The sequence below is a fragment of the Eumetopias jubatus genome, unplaced genomic scaffold, assembly GCF_037043125.1.
Source record: "Eumetopias jubatus isolate StellerSeaLion01/CBP00866 unplaced genomic scaffold, mEumJub1_p1.0 scaffold_11, whole genome shotgun sequence".
NCBI classification, from domain to species: domain Eukaryota; kingdom Metazoa; phylum Chordata; class Mammalia; order Carnivora; family Otariidae; genus Eumetopias; species Eumetopias jubatus.
The window spans coordinates 69,460,509-69,482,861 of NW_028274817.1; the positions used below are offsets into that span (position 1 = coordinate 69,460,509).

The following is a 22,353-nucleotide window of genomic DNA, read 5'->3' on the forward strand; positions in this document are numbered from 1 at the left end:
TGAAAAAGTGCCTAAGATCCAGTGTACTACAACTTACACCACAAAATTATCCAAATAGTTCTTTGCCTCTGCTTCCTAACTTTTCCCTCTCTGTACGAAGCCCCCCTAGGAGACTCTTAAGTTTTCCTCTTCCATGCTCACCTCTTCTTCAGGCACGCCAAATTTACGTAGGAGCTGCTTGGCATTTTTCAGTGAAAGGCGACGGAGATCTGCATCTGTTCCTGTCACTGTCTTCTTCACTGGCTGAGGCTCCTTATCATCCTATCTCAAACATAAAATAGGCAAGAATCGTAATAAGCTGAACTCCTTATAGGAGGCACCTAAGCCATCCTGTCAACTTAAGTGCCAGATCCTCCAGCCCCTTCACTTTCACTCCTTAACCTCCATTTCTTCCTCCCTTGATTTTTAGTTTCTAGGATTTCAGACAGTCTCACCTTCTGCTGTGTTGGTTTGTTTGGAATCTTGACATAGGAGAATCCTTCACCACACCCTGTAGGATCTGCCACCCCAGTCACCTCCAGGAGACACTTGCCCTTCATGGCAGCAATGAAAGCCCTTGTGGTGTTCCAAGGAGCAGTGCGAACCTGAGGTATAGAAAAAGACTGAGGGCTATGGGAAGCATTTGCTCTACGTCTAGCCATACTTAGAACGTCGGAATAATTACAGTAATGGACAATTTGATGCTTTCTTCAATTATCCACAAAGATCAACAGTTGCATAAAAAGCTGCCCAGTATTCAGCTTACTCTTCTTCCCCTCTATGGTACTTACGTTATGATATTAAACAGAAATCAAGATCTCAGCCAGTGTAAGGAGGAATATGCGGAACAGTGGTACCCTTCAGCCCCATATCCCTTGCGATATACTGAGCGTTCTCAAAGACAGTGTTGCCCCACCCTCATGATGCTCAAAGAGGTTGATGATGCATTTGACTGCCCAACTGCTCAAATGGCTTCTTTAGAATAGCCGATACATTCTATAACTAAATGATAAGCATGTTTTACAAAGTACTGGCTTTAACCCCAGGTCCATTCTACCTCTGTCACCGGTTTGGTCTGTCCTCTCCTGGGACCCTGAATAGTGTTTAATGACCCTGCAAAATAATCAGGGAATTAAGACAAGAGGAATGTGCTTGTCCACACAGACCAATTAAGAGTATACACGATTAGCTAAAAAGTGGCCAATTCGCTAATCAAGATTCAATTTCAAAGGCTATTTGACAAAATCCTTACTTTCTGAAATTCTTAGACATCTACTCATTTTTCACTCCAACCTCAAAAGAACACCACAGTGCTTCTTCACTCACTCTGTCCGACCTCATTTACAATCATTTGTTGACTTAACAGGTATTTATTGAACACCTACCACATGCCAGGGACTACTTTCCCATGGACCTCATGTTAGTGAGAAGAGACAAATAACCAACCAAATTCAATAGCACATGATCAGTGCATTGATAGGAAAGTAAAAAGTGTTACCTGTACATAAAGAAAGTAAGCATGATGAGCCACTACAGTGGGAGTGAGGGCAGGAGTCAGGGGAAGTTTCCAAGGAAATAGGTGAAGGTAAGATGGTAGAGGAGTGGCAAGAAAATGACCTAGGCAGAGGGAAAAGCAGGTGCAAAATCCTGGCAGGCAAAAGGAAGAAACCGAGGGGAACTGAATGAATTTTAGTGTGTTTGGAGCTTAGAGTACGAGATGGACAGTGACAGATGAGAGGAGATCAGAGTTATATAAAAGACCCAAACCATGTAGCACCTTGTAAATCATGAGAAGAGCTTCTTTCTAAAAAAGTGAGGACCCAAAGGAAGTCTTTGGGCAAGAAAGTTATATGATCAGATTTTGGTTTTAAATTTTTATTTTAAAACATCATTCAACTTTTTAAAAAATGGTAGCTGGAATAATTGGACATTCATACGCAAGAAAAAGAGCCTTAATCTATACCTTGAACCCTATACAAAAATTAAAAGGGATCTGAACATAAGACCTAGAACAACAAAACTTTTAGAAGAAAACATAAAAGAAAATCTTTGCATCCTTGAGTTAGATAAAAATTTCTTAGCTACAATAGCAAAACTACAAGAAACAGAGAAAACTGACAATTTGGATTTCTGCTCTTCATAAAACACTGTTAAAACAATTAAAAGACAAGCCACAGACGGGGAGAAAATTTTCGCAAATCACATACCTGATAGAGCAGTTGGACCTAGAATATACATACAGAACTCTCAAAACTCAATGAGAAGAAAAACAAGCAACCAATTGAAAATAAAAGTGGACTAAAAAGATGAACAGGCACTTGACCAAAGAAGATGTCTGGATGATAAATAAGCACATGAAAAGATGCTCAACGCCCTTAGCCACTAGGGAAATGCAAATCAAAACAGCAGTGAGAGAACATTTCCCAACTGACAGGAGGGCCATAATAATAAAAATAACAAATGTTGACAAGGATGTGGAAAAACCAGAACTCTCATACATTGCTAATAGGGATGTAAAAATAATGCAATCACTGTGGAAAATAGTCTGGTAGTTCCTGCAAATCACAGGGTGAGTTCCAAATCTGCTCCAAAATAAAGGCATGTTTTCAGTTCCCCCTGGGTCCTTTGCCTTGTGGTTGGTTGGCAAAAATCTTAGGGATGACTCAGGACGTCTCATCCTGAGAGAGAGAGGTGCCGCTCTGCACATGGAAGGCTGATGAGTGGGGGAGATGGGAATGCAGGTAGCCCCTTTTATTTCTGTCCGGATGCATTACTTTAGTTCTGAGGTGTTTAGCTATCAGGACAGTCGTCTTGGTTTAGCTTTGCTTACGGTCCTGTGATATTTTTCCCCCTTGCTATTCAGTCGGAAGTTTGCCCTTTTTGATGAACAGCATCGGGAAGAGATGCGGAAGGAACGGCGGAGGATTCAAGAGCAACTTAGGCGGCTTAAGCGGAACCAGGAAAAGGAGAAGCTTAAGGGTCCTCCTGAGAAGAAGCCCAAAAAAATGAAGGAGTGTCCTGACCTAAAAGTAAATACAATGTGGCGTGCCATAGCTAACAAGGCAAAGGAAGAAAGCATACCTCCGCCCTTAGCTTTTGGCGTCTTCCCTAACTGGGAATGAGAGCAGTATTGTGGAAAGCTAGTTTGAATGGGTGTGGCTGCTCAGGTAGCGACAACCTAATCTGGTGCCATCGGGTGTCATTTTATACTTCATCCGTCGGAAATATTTTCCTATATAACTCACAATGGATCAAAGACCCAAGTATAAGAATTAAAAATATAAAACTCTTAGAAGAAAACATAGAGGAAAAACCATGACACTGGTTTTGGCAATGATTTCTTGGATATGGAATGAAAAGCACAAGCAACGAAAGTAAAATTAGATACACTGGACTATATCTCAATTAAAAACTTCTCTGCATCAAAGGACACAACAGAATGAAAAGGCAACCTATGGGAGAAAATATTTGCACAGCATGTATCTGATGAGAGATTAATATCCAGAATTAATAAAGAACTCCTACAACTCAACAACGAAAACCAAATAACCCGATTCAAAAATAAGCAAAGGACTTGAATAGACCTTTCTCAGAAGAAGATATACAAATGTCCAGCAAGTACACGAAAAGATGGCTCAACATCACTAATCATTAGGGAAATGTAAATCAAAACCACAGTGAGATACCACCTCACAACCATTAGAATGGCTACTATCAAAAAAATAGTAAGTGTTGGCAAGTGTGTGGAGAAATTGAAATTCTTATATACCATTGATAGGAACGTAAAATGCTGCAGCTGCTTTGAAGAAAGTTAAGTATGGAGTTTGCTCAAAAAACTAAAAATAGAACTACCATGTGATCCAGTAATCCACTTCTGGGTATATATACAAAAGGACAGAAAACAGAATCTTGAAGAGAGATCTGCATACCCATGTTCACAGCAGCACTACTCACAGTATCAAGAGGTGGAAGCAACCCAAATGTCCATCGGTGGATGAATGGATAAACGAAATGTAGTATATACACACAGTGGAATGTTATTCAGCCTTAAAAAGGAAGGAAATTCTGATATATGCTACAACATGCATGAACTTTGAGGATATCATGCTGGATAAAACAAACCAGTCACATAAAAACAATACTGTATGATTCCACTTAGGGGAAGTACCTAGAGTAGTAAAATTCATAGAGACAGAAAATAGAATGGTGGTTGCAGAGGCTGGGGGAGGAAGAAATGGGGACTTGTCATTTAATGGGTAATAGAGTTTCAGTTTTGCAAGACGAAAAGAGTTCTCACGGGGCACCTGGGTGGCTCAGTCGTTAAGCGTTTGCCTTCGGCTCAGGTCATGATCCCAGGACCCTGGGATCGAGCCCCACATCGGGCTCCCTGCTCCACGGGAAGCCTGCTTCTCCCTCTCCCACTCCCCCTGCTTGTGTTCCCTCTCTCGCTATGTCTCTGTCAAATAAATGAAATCTTTAAAAAAAAATTAGTGTAAAGCCTTACCTCATCATCAATCTTCATCTGGAAATCTTCCTCATTTTCTTCTTCTGGAGCAAAAAAGGACTTCTCACCATAGCCAGCATCCTGGAAGAGCACAAATCTAAGCGTTAACCAATCAATAAATCAGAAAACACAAAGTACAAGTTTCATTAAGTACCAAGTACAGAATATCAAAGTACACTTTTGCATAGAGAATGGATTCTGTAAAGTCTTCACTGTCTCTGTCACCACTCTACATCCGTAGGCTATCAGAAGATACATTACATTTCAGAGAACTTGCCAGCTGATATATGGATAGTTAAGGACCATAAAGGAAGCTAAGTAGAGATGCTCATTACCGCAGACTCATTAACTCAGTGGTGTAGCTGCACTATCTCAGCCCGGCTAGATCTTTCCTGTTTGGGCCTGAGAAGGATATTGTGCTTCTCTATAGCACATGTCCAGCACCATCACCTCTGCCCTCCTGGAAGGCTATGGAAAACAACCTTGAAGTATTTGCCCTGTTTACACACCTGTCTTGTAAAGAACATAGTTTAAAGTCACCACCCAAATGGATGAAACAATATGCCCTAAGTCCCTCATGAAGCCTTCCCACTGACACTTAGCTATGCTGTAGTTTTCCTCCGAACCAACATACACAGAGTACCTCAGAGCTTGAATTTTTAAGTAACCGGTTAATAATCTAGTAACCATTGTTTCTAAGCCAGTGAGGACAGTCTTCATCCTCAGCTCTCTGAAACAAACCCACGCGCACAGGCAGCGCCTAAGAGGAAGGTGTTCACCTTCAGTCGCTGCTCTGCGGCTATCATGCTATAATAAGCACAGCACTGCTCTGGAGACACCATAGCTCTGATCTCCTCTTCAGTTGGTAAACGAAAATCAGACTTCAACACCCACCAGTTTGAGTCCATCCCTAGAAAAAGTAGAGAGAATGAGACCATTCTGCATTCCAAAGGCCCTTCCACTGACAGCAACAAGGATAACAAACCGAGACTGAACCACACGATGTCCCAGAAGGTCTAGCCACAGTTAGCCTGACTGCCAAAGAAAACCCCTGCTGCTAGGTTTCCTGCACTTCATGACATCCAACATACAATGAATTTCCTGGCAGGCACAAATCAAAACGCAATCAGAGCCTCCATAATTAGATTTACTACTTCCCTCTTTTGATGACTATCAATTTCTAAATCTGTGAGCTGTATGTTTATCCTTTCATTGAAAGCCATAATCCCTTTCTTAGAAAGAGACAGAGAGAACAAATAATTAGTCACAAGTGATAACCTGTGCGTTTGAAGTCAGCGCAGAGCTTTAGCCTCTTCCGGATGCTACTTTCTGAGTGAGAAGGAAAGGCTTTTTTTATATCTTCCATTCGGATCCGCCGTGGCCGATCTTTACTCTTCCAGAAGAGGCGGTAAATAAAAACCTGCCCAACAAACCGAATGTTTTTCATTTGGCAAAACAGAGGACAAAAGTGCTCGCCAGGGCTCCTTCCCCTGCTAAGCCCCTATGTATTTTTATCTTTCCTGATGTGCCCCCAAATCCACAATACTCTGTTATGTGCATCGTGACCCACCTCCCTATTCTGACATTCTTACCTGGAGAAAGTCTCGAATATGTGTATTAGCCCTTTTGGAGTTGGGCCCAGGAACTTCAAACAAGGGGCACTGCTGGCCGACCACAAAAATATCCACTAATTCCCGAATATAGTAACCTTGTCTTGTCCGAATGATAAGGAAGTCAGTTTCTGGCATCTTATGAAGGTAAATTGGGGCACGAAAAAGATTGTTCTCAAATGCCTAACAAAGGTAAAAACACAAAAGTTATATACAGAGAAGTCCTAGGAAATTTAGTCAACTAAGGAGGAGAAAGGAAAATCAAGCTTGTTTGCTCTCCCATCCCCATGATGCCATCTAAAACCTATCCAGTAATATAAACAAACTGGAATATGGAATGTCAAACAGGATTAGAAAGTAAATTTTTACCCACTGGCTACTTTTTTGAGTCAGTAGTAGGGAAAACTACAGGATTTGGATTCAGATGACACTGACTCTGCTACTCACTGTATGACGTCAGATTAGTTATTTAATATCTCTGAGCTTAACTGTCCTCATCTACAAAATAGAGATACTTTAAAATGCCTATACCTTGTAGGATTGCTAGGATTACATATGAAAATGACTCTGTAAACTAACAAGTAGTATATTACCACCTTAGGCCCAGCATAGCTCCTGACAGAATATAGGTAACACCAAAACATTTGTTAAATAAATTAATAAAATGACAAAACCAAAACTAATGGGAGTAGAAAGTATGCTAGAAAAGACAGACTAAACACACAGGACAGGAACATTTAAGCTTAAGTAGCAGCCAGATAGCAACCAATCAAGCCTGTGATTCGAAAGAAAGACTTCTCGGAAAATCAAAGGAGGACAGAAAGAAAGAAAACCTTCAATATATGGATGTGGATAGAAAATTCTAAGTGTGGGGGGAAAAAAAGAAAATTTTAAGTGTGAAATGGGGAGAAAAACAATTACAGAAGATAAAAGAGGATTTTTTTTTAAAGATTTTATTTATTTATTTGACAGAGAGCGGGGGAGAGAGTGAGAGAAAGCACAAGCAGGGGGAGCAGCAGAGGGAGAGGGAGAAGAGGACTCCCCACTGAGCAGGGAGCCTGATGTAATGCGGGGCTCAATCCCAGGACCCCCGGGATCATGACCTGAGCCGAAGGCAGACGCTTAACCAATTGAGCCACCCAGGCGCCCCGATAAAAAAGAATCTTTAAGAGACTATAAAAGTAGCCATGACAGAAAGTTATAGGGAGAGGAAGGCCAGGAACAGTCTAAAGAGCCTTTGGGAGAGTAAGCAATACTAGTAATAGAATACACTAGCTGTACGAAGAGGAAAAGTGGTTAAGACTACCAAGAGAAATGGAGGACAAAAAACAAGGTAGGAGAGTGCTAGAGATGTCCTCACATCATTCGTGCACCTCTGTACTTCCCTTTAACACAACATGTAAAAGCTCTGTCATCAGAAGGCCTCTCTACACCCATCAGAACAAAATGGGGGGGGGTGGGAAACACTTTACTATGGCTAAGGACTGTAAATGGCATGGTTCAGGTGTGCTTTAGTATCTCAAAATGATCATGACTAATACAATGAAAATATACCAATTCTGCAGATACAAATTAAATACTCATTAGTTAACTACAGTAAATTATTAATCCCAGGTTGACTTCCGTATGCCACCCAGATGTTTCTGGACTTCTTACCAATGTGTGTTTTCCAAAAACTATTTCAAATTTAGTTTACAAATAACCTTATTAGGAGCCAGTTTTAATAAAAAGATCAAAAGAAAATCTGGAGGGCGCCTGGGTGGCTCAGATGGTTAAGCGTCTGCCTTCGGCTCAGGTCATGATCCCAGGGTCCTGGGATCGAGTCCCGCATCGGGCTCCCTGCTCAGCAGTGAGCCTGCTTCTCCCTCTGCTTCTCTCTCTCTGTCTCTCATGAATAAATAAAATCTTAAAAAAAAAAACTTAAAAAAAAAAGAAAATTTGGAGATTATAATCATTTGGGGATTATACTGATCCTCCCCATACTTGATATATAAATAGTACCTCAATCAACTAGAATTGGTTCTTTCTGGGCTCACTAGCTCCTCACCTGTCAAGTTCCTTAGGAAAGAGTTGTTAACAGGAAAGAATCCCTCACCTGCAGTAACTGGCCAGGATGGAGAGAGCCCAGGAAGGGAGATGTATGGCAGTAAACAGTTTCTCCATATTTACAATCTGGGGCTCCAGGATCTTTTCCAGGTTTCTAGAAGGAACACAGAAGACCCAGTTACTATCACAGACTAGAATCAATAAACCTACACAAAATATTCCTTGAGCATAGCATTTTAGTAATATTACTAACTACAAAAAAGATATCATTTCTTTCTCCCAAAAAACTTACAGCATAAAAAAGACAAAATATATGTTCGCAGACTATTGCTGAATATGTAATGACAACTATATTAATAACAAATGTTTTCTCAGACACTCACCCGCTTATAGTAGTTTTTTATCTTGGTTGCCATGCCAACCTGCATCATTAATGGTCCATTTTCCTCACTGTATTCTGCAAGAATAAGATCTCCGTCTTTGCCTGTGAGGTCCTGAGGTGTGCGCATAAAAAACATCTCTCCACCACCAGAAGCTTGTCTCTCTTGTTCTCTCATCTGCCCAGAACAAAGAGAATACAGTTCAGCTCCTGACAGGACAAGAACTGCAAACTGATGTTCATTCTGAGACTATGACACCAAAAATGATTTTGCCTTGCCTTTTTTTTAAACTTCATTGTAAAAACTTTCAACCATGAAGTTGACACTACAAACACTTACTATCCCACCACCTAGATATACCTTTGTATCTTACATTATTTGTTTTATCTAAAATTATCTCTACAGATTTTGCTGAATCATTTTTTAAAGATTTTATTTATTTGACAGAGAGAGAAGGTGCGTGCACAAGCAGGGGGAGCGGCAGGCAGAGGGAGAGAAGCAGGCTCTCTGCTGAGCAGGGAGCCCAATGCAGGGCTCAATCCCAGAACCCTGGGATCATGACCTGAGCCGAAGGCAGACGCTTAACCGACTGAGCCACCAGGCGCCCCCTGAATCATTTTTGAAAGCTGCAGTCATCATGACACTTCACCCTTAAGTATTTTCACATGCATCCCCTAAGAATAAGGATATTCTCCTAAATAACTTTAACAACATTCCATCTGAGAAAAAAGTAATTCCCTAATATCATCGATATTAGTATCATGTCTGTTTCCCCAATTTGTACTCTACCGTCTTTTACAGCTGTTTTTTCTTTTTTTTCTAAACAGAGTTCAGTCATACCTTAGCCTTCTTTTTGATGTGTTTTAGCAAGGGCTGGACTGAGTGGGGACCTGGCTGAGAGAGTGCCCCGAAGGAGTACTTCTTCAGAGGTGGGCGATGGAACTGCCGAAGTTTGATGGGCCCCATATGGGTAGGAAAGAAGGGCTGCCTTAATTCCACAGCAGGAATCGAGTGCTAAGACAGGAAATACAGGGTTCAAATTAAATACTATCTCCAGCCTAGGCAAGATTTACCCATATCCTCCATCAAAACAAGGCAGTGGTTCCCATCCATCACAGAAAAAAATGCTACCTTTACCTGGATAATATTTCCTCCAAAGGTGCCTCGAAGACCCTGCTGCTTAGGGTAGTAATATTCATCATTGGAGAGATTCCATGGATCTTTCACTTCTGGCTGAGACATGTTCTAATGATGAGACATCAAAGAGGTATCAAATAAATTTTAGTCAGACTACCCTTCTCCATTACCTTTCTCTGTTCTTCTAAACACCCTGGGGTCCCTTCTCCCTCCGCAGACCTGCTGTGGTTCCTCTTTGATGACCCCTGTTTTCCCTAACAGAATTCGACTCTTCTTCAGAGATGATTCCTTCTTACTTTCCTTGGAGGGGGAGTTGGAGGTGGCCTCTTCCTTTTCATCAGGAATTTCTAAGGATGAAACAAAAGTCACTCTGGAGATACTATCCCTGAAGATTCACCTTCCCAACAGATATCTTTGCACTTCCTAACCAGATCTCTCATCCCACCCCAGACCACTTCTAGTAGATGATTCAAACAAACTACACTCCTGGAATCTCAAAGGTACTACTTTTCAATATTCCTACATTATGAGTTTTCCCTAAGCAAAACAGAAATACTAGAAACAGCCACAACTTTGCTTTCTCAACTGCTACCTAAAAGTTCTAGTCTTTTTATTTATTTTTAAAAGTAGGCTCCACACCCAATGTGAGGCTGGAACTCACGACCCTGAGATCAAAGAGTCACCTCTCCACTGAATGAGCCAGCCAGGCGCCCCCGAGAAGCTTCTAGTCTTGACCTTCCCAACTTTTCTGATCTCCTCGTCCCTTGACATTAGCAGCAAGCTGTCAATTAGAGAAGGAACACTGGTCCGACAATACCATACCCAAAATGAGGTTCTCATCATTGGGATCAAGTGTCAAAACAGGAGGTTCCAACAGCCGGGGCATGGCCTGAGCATCCCAAATGATATTGTCCTCCCAGCGCCCATACACCAGCTCCTCATTGTCAATAGGAAAGATAGAGTACCAAGGCTTGTCATCATCCAGGGTGGCTGCAAAACCTACTCAAAAGAGGAGGAAACACTCAATAAGAGACAAAACACTATGCCCCCTTTTTTTTTTTAAGATTTATTTATTTATTTATTTGACAGAGAGAGAGACAGCGAGAGAGGAAACACAAGCAGGGTGAGCGGGAGAGGGAGAAGCAGGCTTCCTGCGGAGCAGGGAGCCCAATGCGGGGCTCGATCCCAGGACCCTGTGATCATGACCTGAACCAAAGGCAGACGCTTAACGATGGAGCCACCCAGGCGCCCCAACTATGCCCCTTTCAATCATGATTCCAGCAAAGGGAAAAGGAGCAAATGTTAGTAAAAAGTTATTCATGCGGCTACTGAAAAGGAGACTAGTGTACACAGTGTATTTCTCCCTTTAAAAATAGTTGCAGACAAAATGTTCACTGCAATATTTTTCATAAGACTCAAAATTTAAACAGCTAAGTGTGTTTAATAAGGGACTGGCTAAAGAAATCATGGTAATAAATAATATGGTAAAATATACTAACAATAAATGGTAATTTAGATATATATAAAAAATACAATAACTATTGGTAAATGATGAAAACATCCATATAATACAATGCAACCAGCAAAGCTTTTAGATAGAACAAGAGAAGGAAAAAAACCTCTTCCTTAGATTTAAGAATTAAGACATTTTTGTTTTCCTCCGGATTATGAAAGTAATCGAGGGTAACTGAAGGGAAATACAGAAAAATATAAAGGAAACTGAAGCTGTCTGTGATCTCACAAACCAGAAATAACCACTGTGAATCCCATAGTGCATTTCCTTTCAGTCGGCTTTCTATGATTATATAGTGTGCTTTTTTTCCCCCCACTTACAAAACAGGGTATCATATATGCCACTTTGTTTTTTTTGTTTCCCATGTCATTAAACATTTTTATGAAGAACTTTGAATGACATAGAATACTGCTATCAAGTGAGCAGCACAGTATACAAAACTGTCTACAGAAATGAGTTCAACTACATACACACACAGAAGACAGAAAACCAAAATACACCAAAAAGTTAATAGTCGATCATCTCTGGATAGCTGGATTATCAGTGATTTTTGACACTGTATGCTATTTTCAAAGTTGTCTACATTAAGCATGATGTACCATTTTTTTTTCTTTTTGCATACTTAAGGAGAGAAAAAGCAAATTCTAGCATGATAAAGACAAAGGGGCTGGCTTTGAAAACAGAAGTAGACCATAGAGATAAAGCCTTGTTCTAGTTCGGAAAGACCATTAACTTCAAAGTGGTTTTCATATTTTTCTAATGAGAAATCAAGAGTCCACCCTAGCTTGTAAATAGTGTACAACTAAGGGGCACCTGGGCGGCTCAGTCATTGAGCATCTGCCTTCGGCTCGGGTCATGATCCCGGGGTCCTTGGGATCGAGCCCCCATCGGACTCCCTGCTCAGTAGGAAGCCTGCTTCTCCCTCTCCCACTCCCCCTGCGTGTGTTCCCACTCTCGCTGTGTCTCTCTCTGTCAAATAAATAAATAAAATCTTAAAAAAAAATAGTGTACAACTTATTACGGACTAGAATCAGGGCTCAGGTCGAAACCATTCTGCTGCCCCTCAGCGGCAGCAGAGAGCACAGCTGAACGCCCTCAGGATGACGGAGATAGAGGGCAGTGTGCCAGACATGGCCAGCACAGAAGCGCACCTTGCTGAACATTGTAGGCCATGGCATTCCTCGTCATGCTGGAAGGAAGCCAGCCTGCCAGGCTTGCACGCTGAGGTTTTGTTCCTTTGTGTTTGACATCCTCCCCGTCCCAGATGATATCATCTTCCCAATGCAGCTGTGTCACCATCAGGAAGTTTTCATCAGCCAGAAGGTCAGTGCTGTTTTCCTCAAGTTTCCTGAAGTCCTACAGAAACGGAGAAGGAACAAATCCCTGAATGGTCACTGGTCAAAGTTTCCACTCCAGATCCCCCATCAGACACATCGAATGTGGTCCCTGACTTGAAAGAAGAACCTGATGATGGAGCAATGTCTGCCTCTTCCCACTCCTGGTCCAGCGCAGCACTAACTGCCCAAACAGAACCCTTGCAATGGGGCCTAGCTGCCAGGGCGACATACCTTAACAAGCACAAGGCTTAGAACCTCCATCTCCCACCGAAGACACCCTGCCTGGCATCTACCCAACTAGAAAGCAAAGTTAAGTAAAACGGAGAGGGCCGTGGGCGCAGATGCCTTTCTTACATATCAGCGTCACTTACCTCAATCAGTCTACATTTCATCACAGGTTCGTGGTCCATTTTTCTCAGTTTGAAGCCATAATCAAACCCACTGCCATCTTCAGGGACACCCAGCATATCATACCACAGTCGAGCAGGCCCGTAACGCCACTCAGCCACTCTTGGTTTGGTATCGGTCACTTTATCTGTATCTCCAGTTGACTGGGAAAACTTGGACTCAACAGGAGCCATCATCGTAATCTGTAAGAGAACAAAGCAGGAGGGGAGGAGCCTTTCCTGATCCCAGATGTCCTAGGGCTATAGGGAGTCCGCAGTCAGGAAGGGAAGTCAGGGGAACTATAAGGATGATTCTTCAACAGGACTGGAATTAGAATGGGAACAATGGAGCTAGATCAGGGCACACTCTGCCTATCATTCAAACTCCTATTCACCAGTGCCTGTACCACCAACTGCAGGCCTGCAATACTTCTCTACTCTAATAGAGAAGGGACAGCCACTAAGACTGAACTCACGATTACTCATTCATAATCAGCACAGGACTCTGCCTGCTAAGGTGGTATTTCCAATTTAGACATAAGCTAGGGAAGAACTCATTTGTTCCTCTTGTAGGTCTCAATCCCAGGTCTCTATTTTGCCTACTTCATCATCAGAGAGACACTGCTCTGGAGGCGGTGGTGGAGCGTAGTCATAGTTCCACAGAGACTTCTGGCTGACTTCTGACTCTACTGAGCACTCCATCTCCTGGATCTGCTCTTCCTGTATCAGCTCCCGGTGCTTCTTTTTCCTCTTTCTCCGAGCACTCCGCCAAACAGATGGGACATTCTTCCCTGGTCCGAAAAGACGTAGGAAGCGTAATACCTAGAACACAGAGACTCAAAGACTCAGTATCAAATAGGAAAACAGCAGCATCCGGGTCTGCAAACTCCCTTGAGGGGTCTACTTGGCTGTGGAGGAGGGACTGAGGAGTGCTGAACTCAGAGTTACAACATCTACCAAGGAAGTAAAGAAGCATCCCTTAACAACTTGGACTAGTTCTTTTAAGGCAACAAGGACAATTTCTAACGAGAACTACGTAAAACACAAGTATCATCATCAATGCATATGACTTTTTTAAAAAAGACCCAATACAATGTCATTGAATAAGGAAACTTGTAAACTTTATCCATTCTATATTCAATATCTCAGCATTTAGGAGAGGTCAGTGGTTTGCAATGTGGGCATTCTCCATGGAAAGTACCTTCCCAGGCCGAAATTCCGGGAAAAGTTCTGTGACACTCGGCAACAGCTTGGTGGCATCATGCTGCATAATCCCAGCCAATGGTAGGGTCAGCTTTCCATCTTCAGATTCTGCCTGTGTTGCTTCTTGAGGTCCCATCTCAGATTCTGAGTCAGAGGAACTACTGAAGTCCACTTTCTCTGAGGCCAAAGAGGAAGGGGCAATGATGGAGGGCAAGATGATGCCTTCTCCATCCTCAGACACTGCAACAAGGAAGAGAAACCCCTTTGGCATGTAACTGTGAGCATATTTCCTCCGATTCAGCCAGTACCCACTCTAGGCTATATGCATGGCTCAGTTGGCAGGGGATATAGTTCCAAGCACCCAGATCACTAGTATGCAACCCAGAAAACTCATTCCAACTCATTATCTCCCACCATCCCCAACTCACCTTGTACCTGGTACCCTAGGGTTGTGATGAGAGAAAACAAACACTATTACTACATTTACTACTTTCTATACATATATTAAAGGAATGTGATCAATAGCAAAACTATATGACACTTTTATACCAATCGGGCCTTATCATTTCTAGTTCGGGGACCCATAAACTGAAGAATTTTTTTTTTAAGCCCACAAGATGATAATGAAATTGTTTAACATAAAATAAGATCCAGGACATAAAATTATCAGATGTTATTTAGCCTGCAGACTAATGCAGAAATGGTGAAAACTCTAACAGGAGGAATTTAAGCTAACATAATTCTCAAAACACAGGAGATGAAAAACACTGCTTTCCGCAATCTCCTAGCCTAGGACAGAGTTACTAGTGGCCGACACAGGAAAGGTGGAGAAGATCACTAAAGCCCTTGCCTTGGAAATCTCTGAATCTGGTAGTTGGCTCTACATGATTTATGCACATTCTAGGATGCCTTCCGCATTTAATCCTTTCTTTTAAAGAGAGTCATCTAGACAGGTAGTTTCCAAATACTAGCATGCAGTTCAGTTGCAACAGCAATTGATGGGAGAACACTTGGAAATTCCTGGGCTCTATTCCAGATCTTCAGAATCAGACTCTCTGGGTGAGTCAGAAATCTGTTTTTTTTGTAAGGCTTGGGATGATTGTGATGGGCAGCCAGATTTGGGAACCACTGACGTAAACTACTTTTTCTTGAGTACCTGTTAAAATACTGTTGCCAAATGTTTTAAAAGTAAAACTTCCCTTTGACATTAACATTTGAAAATTGTATGAATCACTTCCAGAAGTTGTATCCTCTCCTAACAGCTTAATCTTAATAGCTCCCTATGGGTATCTCAAAAGCCTAGATCTATGAATGGAACTTTTCCTTGGACAAAAGAAGACAGTCTCTACTTACCACTGGCAAGAGCATCCTGGTCCTTATCCTTCTTCACTGGTCCTGGAGGTGGAGGTGGAGGAGGCATCAACTTGCAGTCAATGTCTTCACAATCAGCATCATAGTCATCTTCATCATAATCTAATGAAACCAGCAAGATGATCATCCAGAAGGTCACACAACAGCCCCGAGTTTGTTATGCAAGAATTTAAAGCACCACATGAAACACTATACAGATCCCTTAAGAACACACAGGAGGTACAGCTTCTGCCTTCAGAAAGAGATGATGACACAGTGTCACCAAATACTAGAACACTATCTATACCTCATATAGAAACTGAGGGAGCTCCCAAGAACCATTTAAAACCTTTGTTCCTTCTCCCGATCAAATCCTATTTGATTTTTTATTTTCATCCTGCTCAATCTCGTAACTGAATTTAACATTCTTCCTTCTGTTTCCTTTACGACTGAACTTTCTCTCTTCCCACTCCCCAAATCTTTGACACATTTTTTTGTCTACCTTCTGCAGTTTGTTAAGTCTTTTCACTGACCTTTAATCTCTGGCATCACTCAACACCTGACGGTGAACACTCTTTTATTCCTCTACACAAGCTCCATTCCCTTACTCAAGAATCACCCTTATCCAGATTAAACCCAGATCTGTAGGTCTTGCCCTGACTTACCCCTCTACAATCACACCGCATGTTCTCCCGCCTAAAGAATCTTTCCACTCAAGGGCGCCTGGGTGGTTCAGTCGGTTAAGCGTCTGCCTTCAGCTCAGGTCACGAACCAGGGTCCTGGGATCGAGCCCCACATCAGGCTCCCTACCCAGCAGGGAGTCTGCTTCCCCCTCTCCCTCTGCCTCCTTCCCCAGCTCATGCTCTGTCCCTGTCTCTCTCTCTCAAATAAACTAAAAATATATATATTTTTAAAAAGAACCTTTCCACTCAGATATTCCACAACTGCATCTCTCATCACACTGAAATATCCTTCACCTCTTTAAAACTCCCTTTCCTTACTATCAGTACCACCTCCAGCCTCATTTACCCAACTTAGGACTTTAAGTCTCCATCAATCTCTTATCCCCCAACACAGCTTTTCCAATCAATCATTAATAGTAGTCATTACAGCAACTTCCATTTACTTAGCTCCCATTATATGCCAGGTATCTGTAGTTATTTTATCTATAATCCTCCCAAGAATGTTGGCAAAGTAAGAATTATTCTGAGATAGTGAAATGACTTACTCAGGGTCACAAAGTTTTAAATGACAAAGTAAGGCTGGTTGAACAAAGCCTATACTCTTTCCAATGTACTTCCTCACTTACCAAGTCCTACTGATGTTTTATCGGCAACTCTCAAGTTTAATTCTGCTTAGCATTTTCCACAATTGCCACCCTACTTGAGACCTTGATGACTTCACATCTAGCCTGCAAGAACAGTCTCCAAGTTAGTCTGTCCCTTTACCCCTTTTCTAATCAAAACCCCAAAGCAACAAGTATCACTTCTCATTTTCATTTAGGAAGGAAAGGCAAGGGCGCCTGGGTGGCTCAGTCGTTAAGCGTCTGCCTTCGGCTCAGGTCATGATCTCAGGGTCCTGGGATCGAGTCCCACATCGGGCTCCTTGCTCTGCAGGAAGCCTGCTTCTCCCTCTCCCACTCCCCCTGCTTGTGTTCCTGCTCTCGCTGTCTCTCTGTCAAATAAATAAATAAAATCTTTAAAAAAAAAAAAAAGGGAAGGAAAGGCAACTAACATTTACAGAGCATCTACCGTGACACTGTACTATGTAGGTGCTTTCAGTCCCTGCGATAATGAACTTAAATTCCCACATAAGACCAATTAATGAGGTATTATCACCTTTATTCCAGACTAGAAAACTGAGGCATTATTACAAACCAAGCCTCAAAGACTGAGCAACTTTCCCAGGATCAAACTAAATATGGAGCTGGGACTTGAACCTATCATTCCGACTCCAAAGTCCATTTTCTTTTCATTATACCACCCTGCCCCCTCCTCAACAATCAACAGTGGTATACAATCCTTGATGACATCAAATCCCAAGTAAGTCATACATACAAGTGCTGTCAAATTACTCTATCCTTGGTCCTTGCTATCTAGTGGTATGTTTTCCACTCCTTTCAAGAAAACCTGCTGGCCAAGTCCCCCTGCACTATTCCTTATTTCTATCTCCAAACCTTTAGACAAGCCATGTTTTCAAACCAAAATGCCCTGCTGCTCCCTCTCCATGAAGCCCTGTCTTTCAAACTTTTGCTCAAAATTCACCTCCATGACATCTTTTCTAATGACCTCCACCCACTTCCAATTATTCCAAAGAAGAATCCTTGTAAATCAAGCCATGTGAAGGAGCCAATACCAGAGAAGGAAGAAGTTAGGACACAGGTGAAGGCACCTTCACTGAATAAGAGAACTTGGAAATGAGCATCCCAGAGTACTAAGACTACCAAATGCAGCATCCTCCTTTTCTAGGAGGTCAGCTCATAAAAACCAACTAGGACACCCCCACTCGTCCTCTTCCTTAACATCCTTAGCCAAGACAACAAACCCAAACCTGAAAATTCCAATATTCCCTGAAAATCAGAGCTGCTACCACCTCCCCCTTAGCCTAAGCCACGGTACTTAAAAATAAGTTACAATATTTGTCTCAGATATTCTGTCAACCTCTTGAAATGAAATACACTACTCTATACAGAAGTATGAGCTTGTAGCTGGCTTATGTCTTTTTATTATGAATAATTATGCTTCGTGTTTGTTTATCCCATCTTCCCCAAATGAAAATAATATCCCTGAAAGTGCGACCTGTATCTTCTCTTTTTCTGGGTTACCTCCTGTGTATGTGGTAATGGTTAAGTCTCGCTCTATAACAAGCACTCAAATCCATTAACTGGTCCCAAAATCTAATTCAAAGAGGTGGACGGTGGACAATGAACAATGAGCAACCTCATACAAAAGTGTCAAGAAGTGAGAGGTAACGTAAGGCAGTGGAAACAATTATATTTGTGTCAACTATACCTCAATTAAAAGTTGTAAAAAATTGCAAGTCAAAAAAAAGGAACTATGATCAGTAGCTCTAGGTTCCAGACCACAGAACTAAGCTCAAGATCAGAAAATGGATTTTATTATCTTTGTACCATACTATCATAGTTTATAGTCCATAGTAGCTCAATAAATGTCTAATAACCTGAATTATTGAATTAGTCAAGGTCTGCCACTACCTAACTTATAGAACTTTTAATAAAGTCCCACATCTTATTAAAGACCAAGTTCTCTTTATCTATGATGAGGTTAATAATAAATAATCACTAAGAGCCCTTCTAGCTCTGATTCTGATTCTGTATGTAGCACCTTATACCAGGGAGAGAAACCTATACTGTGAGCAAGCCTTAAGTTCATTCTGTCAGCATATAGGTGCTGAGTGATTAATAGAAGTTGAGCCAATAAATATGTGTGCTCATTTATATATGACATTGTATATACTTAATCCTCCTTGAACTACCAAGTCCTTAAGAGCAAAGACTGAGTTCAAGTAATACCTAAAACAGTGCCATGAACCCTGTAGGTACTCCAATACTAGATGATAAGGAAAGCGCTATCATCCTTACTTGGCATTCACCAAAAGTTTGGGGATAACCAGTATGAGGAATAAACATCTGAGTATAACACTGCCCTAGAACACACAAAAAAAGATAGCAAGCTACATGGAACTGAGCTGACAAAAAGTGAGAGAAGCAAAGGATGGAGAGCAGGAACAATAGCAGAAAGCATACATAGAAACAAAATGGACTACACAGCAAGAAAATGAACTGGAATGCTCTACTGATGACACTAAAGAATCACCTGAGTGGCAAAGGGGCTGCAAGCTCCCCATCGTCTGCTGATATCTTCGGCTTTCATCTTCTGCTACCTCATTGATGTCTGAATAGTCCACAGCATCTTCTGTACTCCTGATCCATCCTATAAATAAAAGGGGGGGGGCAGGTATATCTCAACAAAAAGCAAGTAACTCTCACTCCCTTAAATAATTCCCATTGAAAACTGTATACATAGTAAGTGGCTAGCCTCCTCCCTCCTTACTCCCCATGACCCACACTTCACCTTCATCATTTACCAGGGCACCATCAGTCCCAGTCAATTCTTCATTTGCGGTGAGTTCAGTGATCAGGCTGCCCAGACCCAAAGCCCCCAAGCCTGCCAAGTGCTTCTTACACTCCTGAAAAAGGGACAGCACCAGAGTCAAAGGTAGCAACTAAACCTAAGCTTCCCACACCACAAGGCTTACTTATTTCCCTGGTCCAACACAGAGCTGTAAATCTATATTAAATATAACTCTGCATGTGCTAAAAGGAGCATCACATTCCAGGACTGTAAAGTAAATCTTCCACTAAACTCCACGTTGATCAGATCTTTATCAACGTATTAAGTCCAATTTCATCACCCCACTTTAATAAGAAAAGATTAGTCAAAGAACCATCACCAAGACTAAACAAATGGAACAGTTCTCTGAATAAAGGCTAAGGCAAATGAGGTCGCTGGGATTAGAGAAGGGATGACAAGAACTTTTTTTGCTACCTTTTCTGTGTTTGTGTGTGATGCAGAAGAGGAATACTGATCAATATTTTTTCCTTGAGAAAATGAACCTAAATGAAAGTAGGTAAGGTCCATTTGGACACAGAAACAATTTCATGAATGTCAGTGAAAACTGGGAAAACTACCCAAGAAGTGCACTGGACCTGAAGGGGTCTGCCTCAAATAGTCTGAACATTCACTGTTCTAAGAACTGAGACCTGAACCACACGATTTGTCACAGGTGCTGTCCAGTCCTCTTGCTCTAGAGCCACCTCAAGTCAACGAGGTCAGACAGGCAGTTCCGAGAATCTCCAAAGTCCTCAGAGCAACGGCTTAAAAGCGATGTCACTAGGTTACGCTATTTTTCCGGCTGCCTTGTTAGGATATGATCCCCAAGGCCACCCACATCAGCACCCCTGACCTACGAGGGCCTGCCTACAGTTCTCTCTTCTTCCCACCCTCACCCAGGACGGAGCCTCCACACTCTACGTTATGCACGCTCTACTAGAATAGTGTCCGCTACTCATTTCCTCTCCTCTTTACGTTAACCGCGCCCTCTCACAGGGGCTCTATTCTAAGCACCCTCTGCTCTTCTTACTCAGCCGCACTACCCCCAACCCTCACACGCCCGCCCCCTCACATCATCCAAGACGCTTTCCCCCTCCAGCTGTCCGGCTCCATTGATGTTGCCGAAAAGGAAACCAGCTAAAGAAAATGGGCCGCCTCCAGCGGAATCCTCATCGCTGTCCGTGTCTGACATGATGGCGGTTGTGGTGTCACCAGAGGCTGCAGGCAGCAGCAAACGCCAGCCTGGTCCCATGGACCGGAAATAAAAACATTAGTCGCCCAGAAGTGACTTACAGGGCTCCTTGACCCCACCAGGCCCTACCGGAAGCGGAATGGTGGGGGGGGGGGGGGGGAGGATAACCGGAAACACCGGCCGGCCTACGAAAAAGGAGAATTGGTTGCACTACTTTACTAACGGCTTTTGATTCGACCGTACGCGATCAGGAGGTTGATTATGTGGAAAGCGGTTGGTCAAGGAAATGTTGGGCCCCGCCGCCTCCACTAATCTGCGCATGAGCATTCCCAGCGCCCTGGGTTAGAGTCACGGCTGTTCCTCCAATCAGAAGGAGCTGCCTGGGTCACGTAGCCTACGTTCTACTAACCGCGGGTCACCACGCCGCGGTACGCGGAAGTAAAGCTTAGAAGCAGTCCTCCGGTCTGTCTGCGGCGTCGTTGCTTCTTAAGGAGAAACTGGCCGTAAATTGCACTGTGCCAGAGGTACCTATCCAAGTTGTTTTGAATTGACATTTCCCCATGGAAATGGAGTCCCCTCTCCCTCGGTTTCTTTCGGGAAGTGTGAAAAAGATGAGTAAAAGGAACAGGATCCTTCACCTAGGTTCACAATTGTTAACATTTTTACAGGTTTTATTTTTTTTTTAATTTCTGAACCATTTGAAGTAGGTTACAAATATGTGATTCTCCAGCCCTAAAAATGGACATTTTTCTACACAGTCACAAAATCATTATTGTATCTTTAAAAATTAACATTAAATCGTTATCATTTAACATACGGTTCGTGTTTCGTATTTAGATTTCCCGTTGTCCTAGTTGGGGCATTTTGCGCTTCAATCCAGGATCCGCTGAAGGTTCTTGCACTGAACTTGGTAATCTCCCTTCAGTATTAATCCAGAAACACCAGCCTTTTCTTCGTGTTGCATGACACTACAGTTTTTTTGAAAGAATCAAAAGCAAATTGTCTTGAAAGTATTCCATATTCTGAATTCGTCAGATTGTTTCCTCGAACTGATTTACGTTAAATATTTTACCGGCCATCAGAAGGCACAAACGTCAGGTTGTCACACTATTGGTGATGCTATTTGAGCGCCAGATCTCACCGTTGCAAAGGCGCATTTTTCCTTTTGTAATTAAGTAAATGGGGTTGAGAATCTGTGAATATTCACCCAATGGTTTTAGCATCCCTTAATGATCCTTGCCTGAATCAATTATGTTGGGAGAGTACAGAAAAGTGATTTTTCTAATTCTTAAATTCCTTCTACACTTAAGTGGATTTATTCAAGTAAAGAACTTGGGTCTTACCTCCCTTCTCCCGTTTTTATTTTAATGTGTCATAATGTAGCACCATCATTATCCTTTTTGATGCTCAAACTGTTCCGTATTTGTCTAGTGGGACCCACTTCACTCTGGCACCTGTGTTATTAGTCTTGGAGTACTTCCTTGCTTTTTGGCACAAGATGTTCTAGGCTTACTTTGTACATTTCCTGTCCCAGACCCAATATAAGCCATTTCTCCACGGAGCCCTGATATCTTTTAGTGAGG

At 42.2% G+C, this 22,353-nt stretch overlaps 1 protein-coding gene across 7 annotated transcripts in view; it reads right to left on the reverse strand.

The window, feature by feature from the left end:
- Positions 1-20,894, reverse strand: part of TAF1 (TATA-box binding protein associated factor 1) — a 72,644-nt gene extending 51,750 nt beyond the window's left edge. For 5 of the 7 annotated variants that reach the window (XR_003607785.2, XM_028095482.2, XM_028095484.2 and 2 more), the window contains exons 1-20: positions 20,651-20,894; positions 19,540-19,654; positions 19,282-19,398; positions 15,449-15,568; positions 14,094-14,335; positions 13,496-13,714; positions 12,878-13,096; positions 12,321-12,525; positions 10,479-10,655; positions 9,876-10,003; positions 9,657-9,764; positions 9,360-9,533; positions 8,523-8,696; positions 8,189-8,293; positions 6,076-6,276; positions 5,762-5,903; positions 5,263-5,393; positions 4,484-4,564; positions 435-584; positions 142-261 (exon numbers count right to left, since the gene is read on the reverse strand). Coding sequence is in view for 6 of the 7 variants with exons in the window: in XM_028095482.2 (XP_027951283.1) it covers positions 142-261; positions 435-584; positions 4,484-4,564; positions 5,263-5,393; positions 5,762-5,903; positions 6,076-6,276; positions 8,189-8,293; positions 8,523-8,696; positions 9,360-9,533; positions 9,657-9,764; positions 9,876-10,003; positions 10,479-10,655; positions 12,321-12,525; positions 12,878-13,096; positions 13,496-13,714; positions 14,094-14,335; positions 15,449-15,568; positions 19,282-19,398; positions 19,540-19,654; positions 20,651-20,830 (3,108 nt within the window). In the remaining variant the exon portion in view is untranslated. The remainder of the gene's footprint in view (positions 1-141; positions 262-434; positions 585-4,483; positions 4,565-5,262; positions 5,394-5,761; positions 5,904-6,075; positions 6,277-8,188; positions 8,294-8,522; positions 8,697-9,359; positions 9,534-9,656; positions 9,765-9,875; positions 10,004-10,478; positions 10,656-12,320; positions 12,526-12,877; positions 13,097-13,495; positions 13,715-14,093; positions 14,336-15,448; positions 15,569-19,281; positions 19,399-19,539; positions 19,655-20,650) is intronic. The other 2 variants (XM_028095486.2, XM_028095483.2) reach the window with 1 other exon arrangement.
- Positions 20,895-22,353: the final 1,459 nt, after the last annotated feature.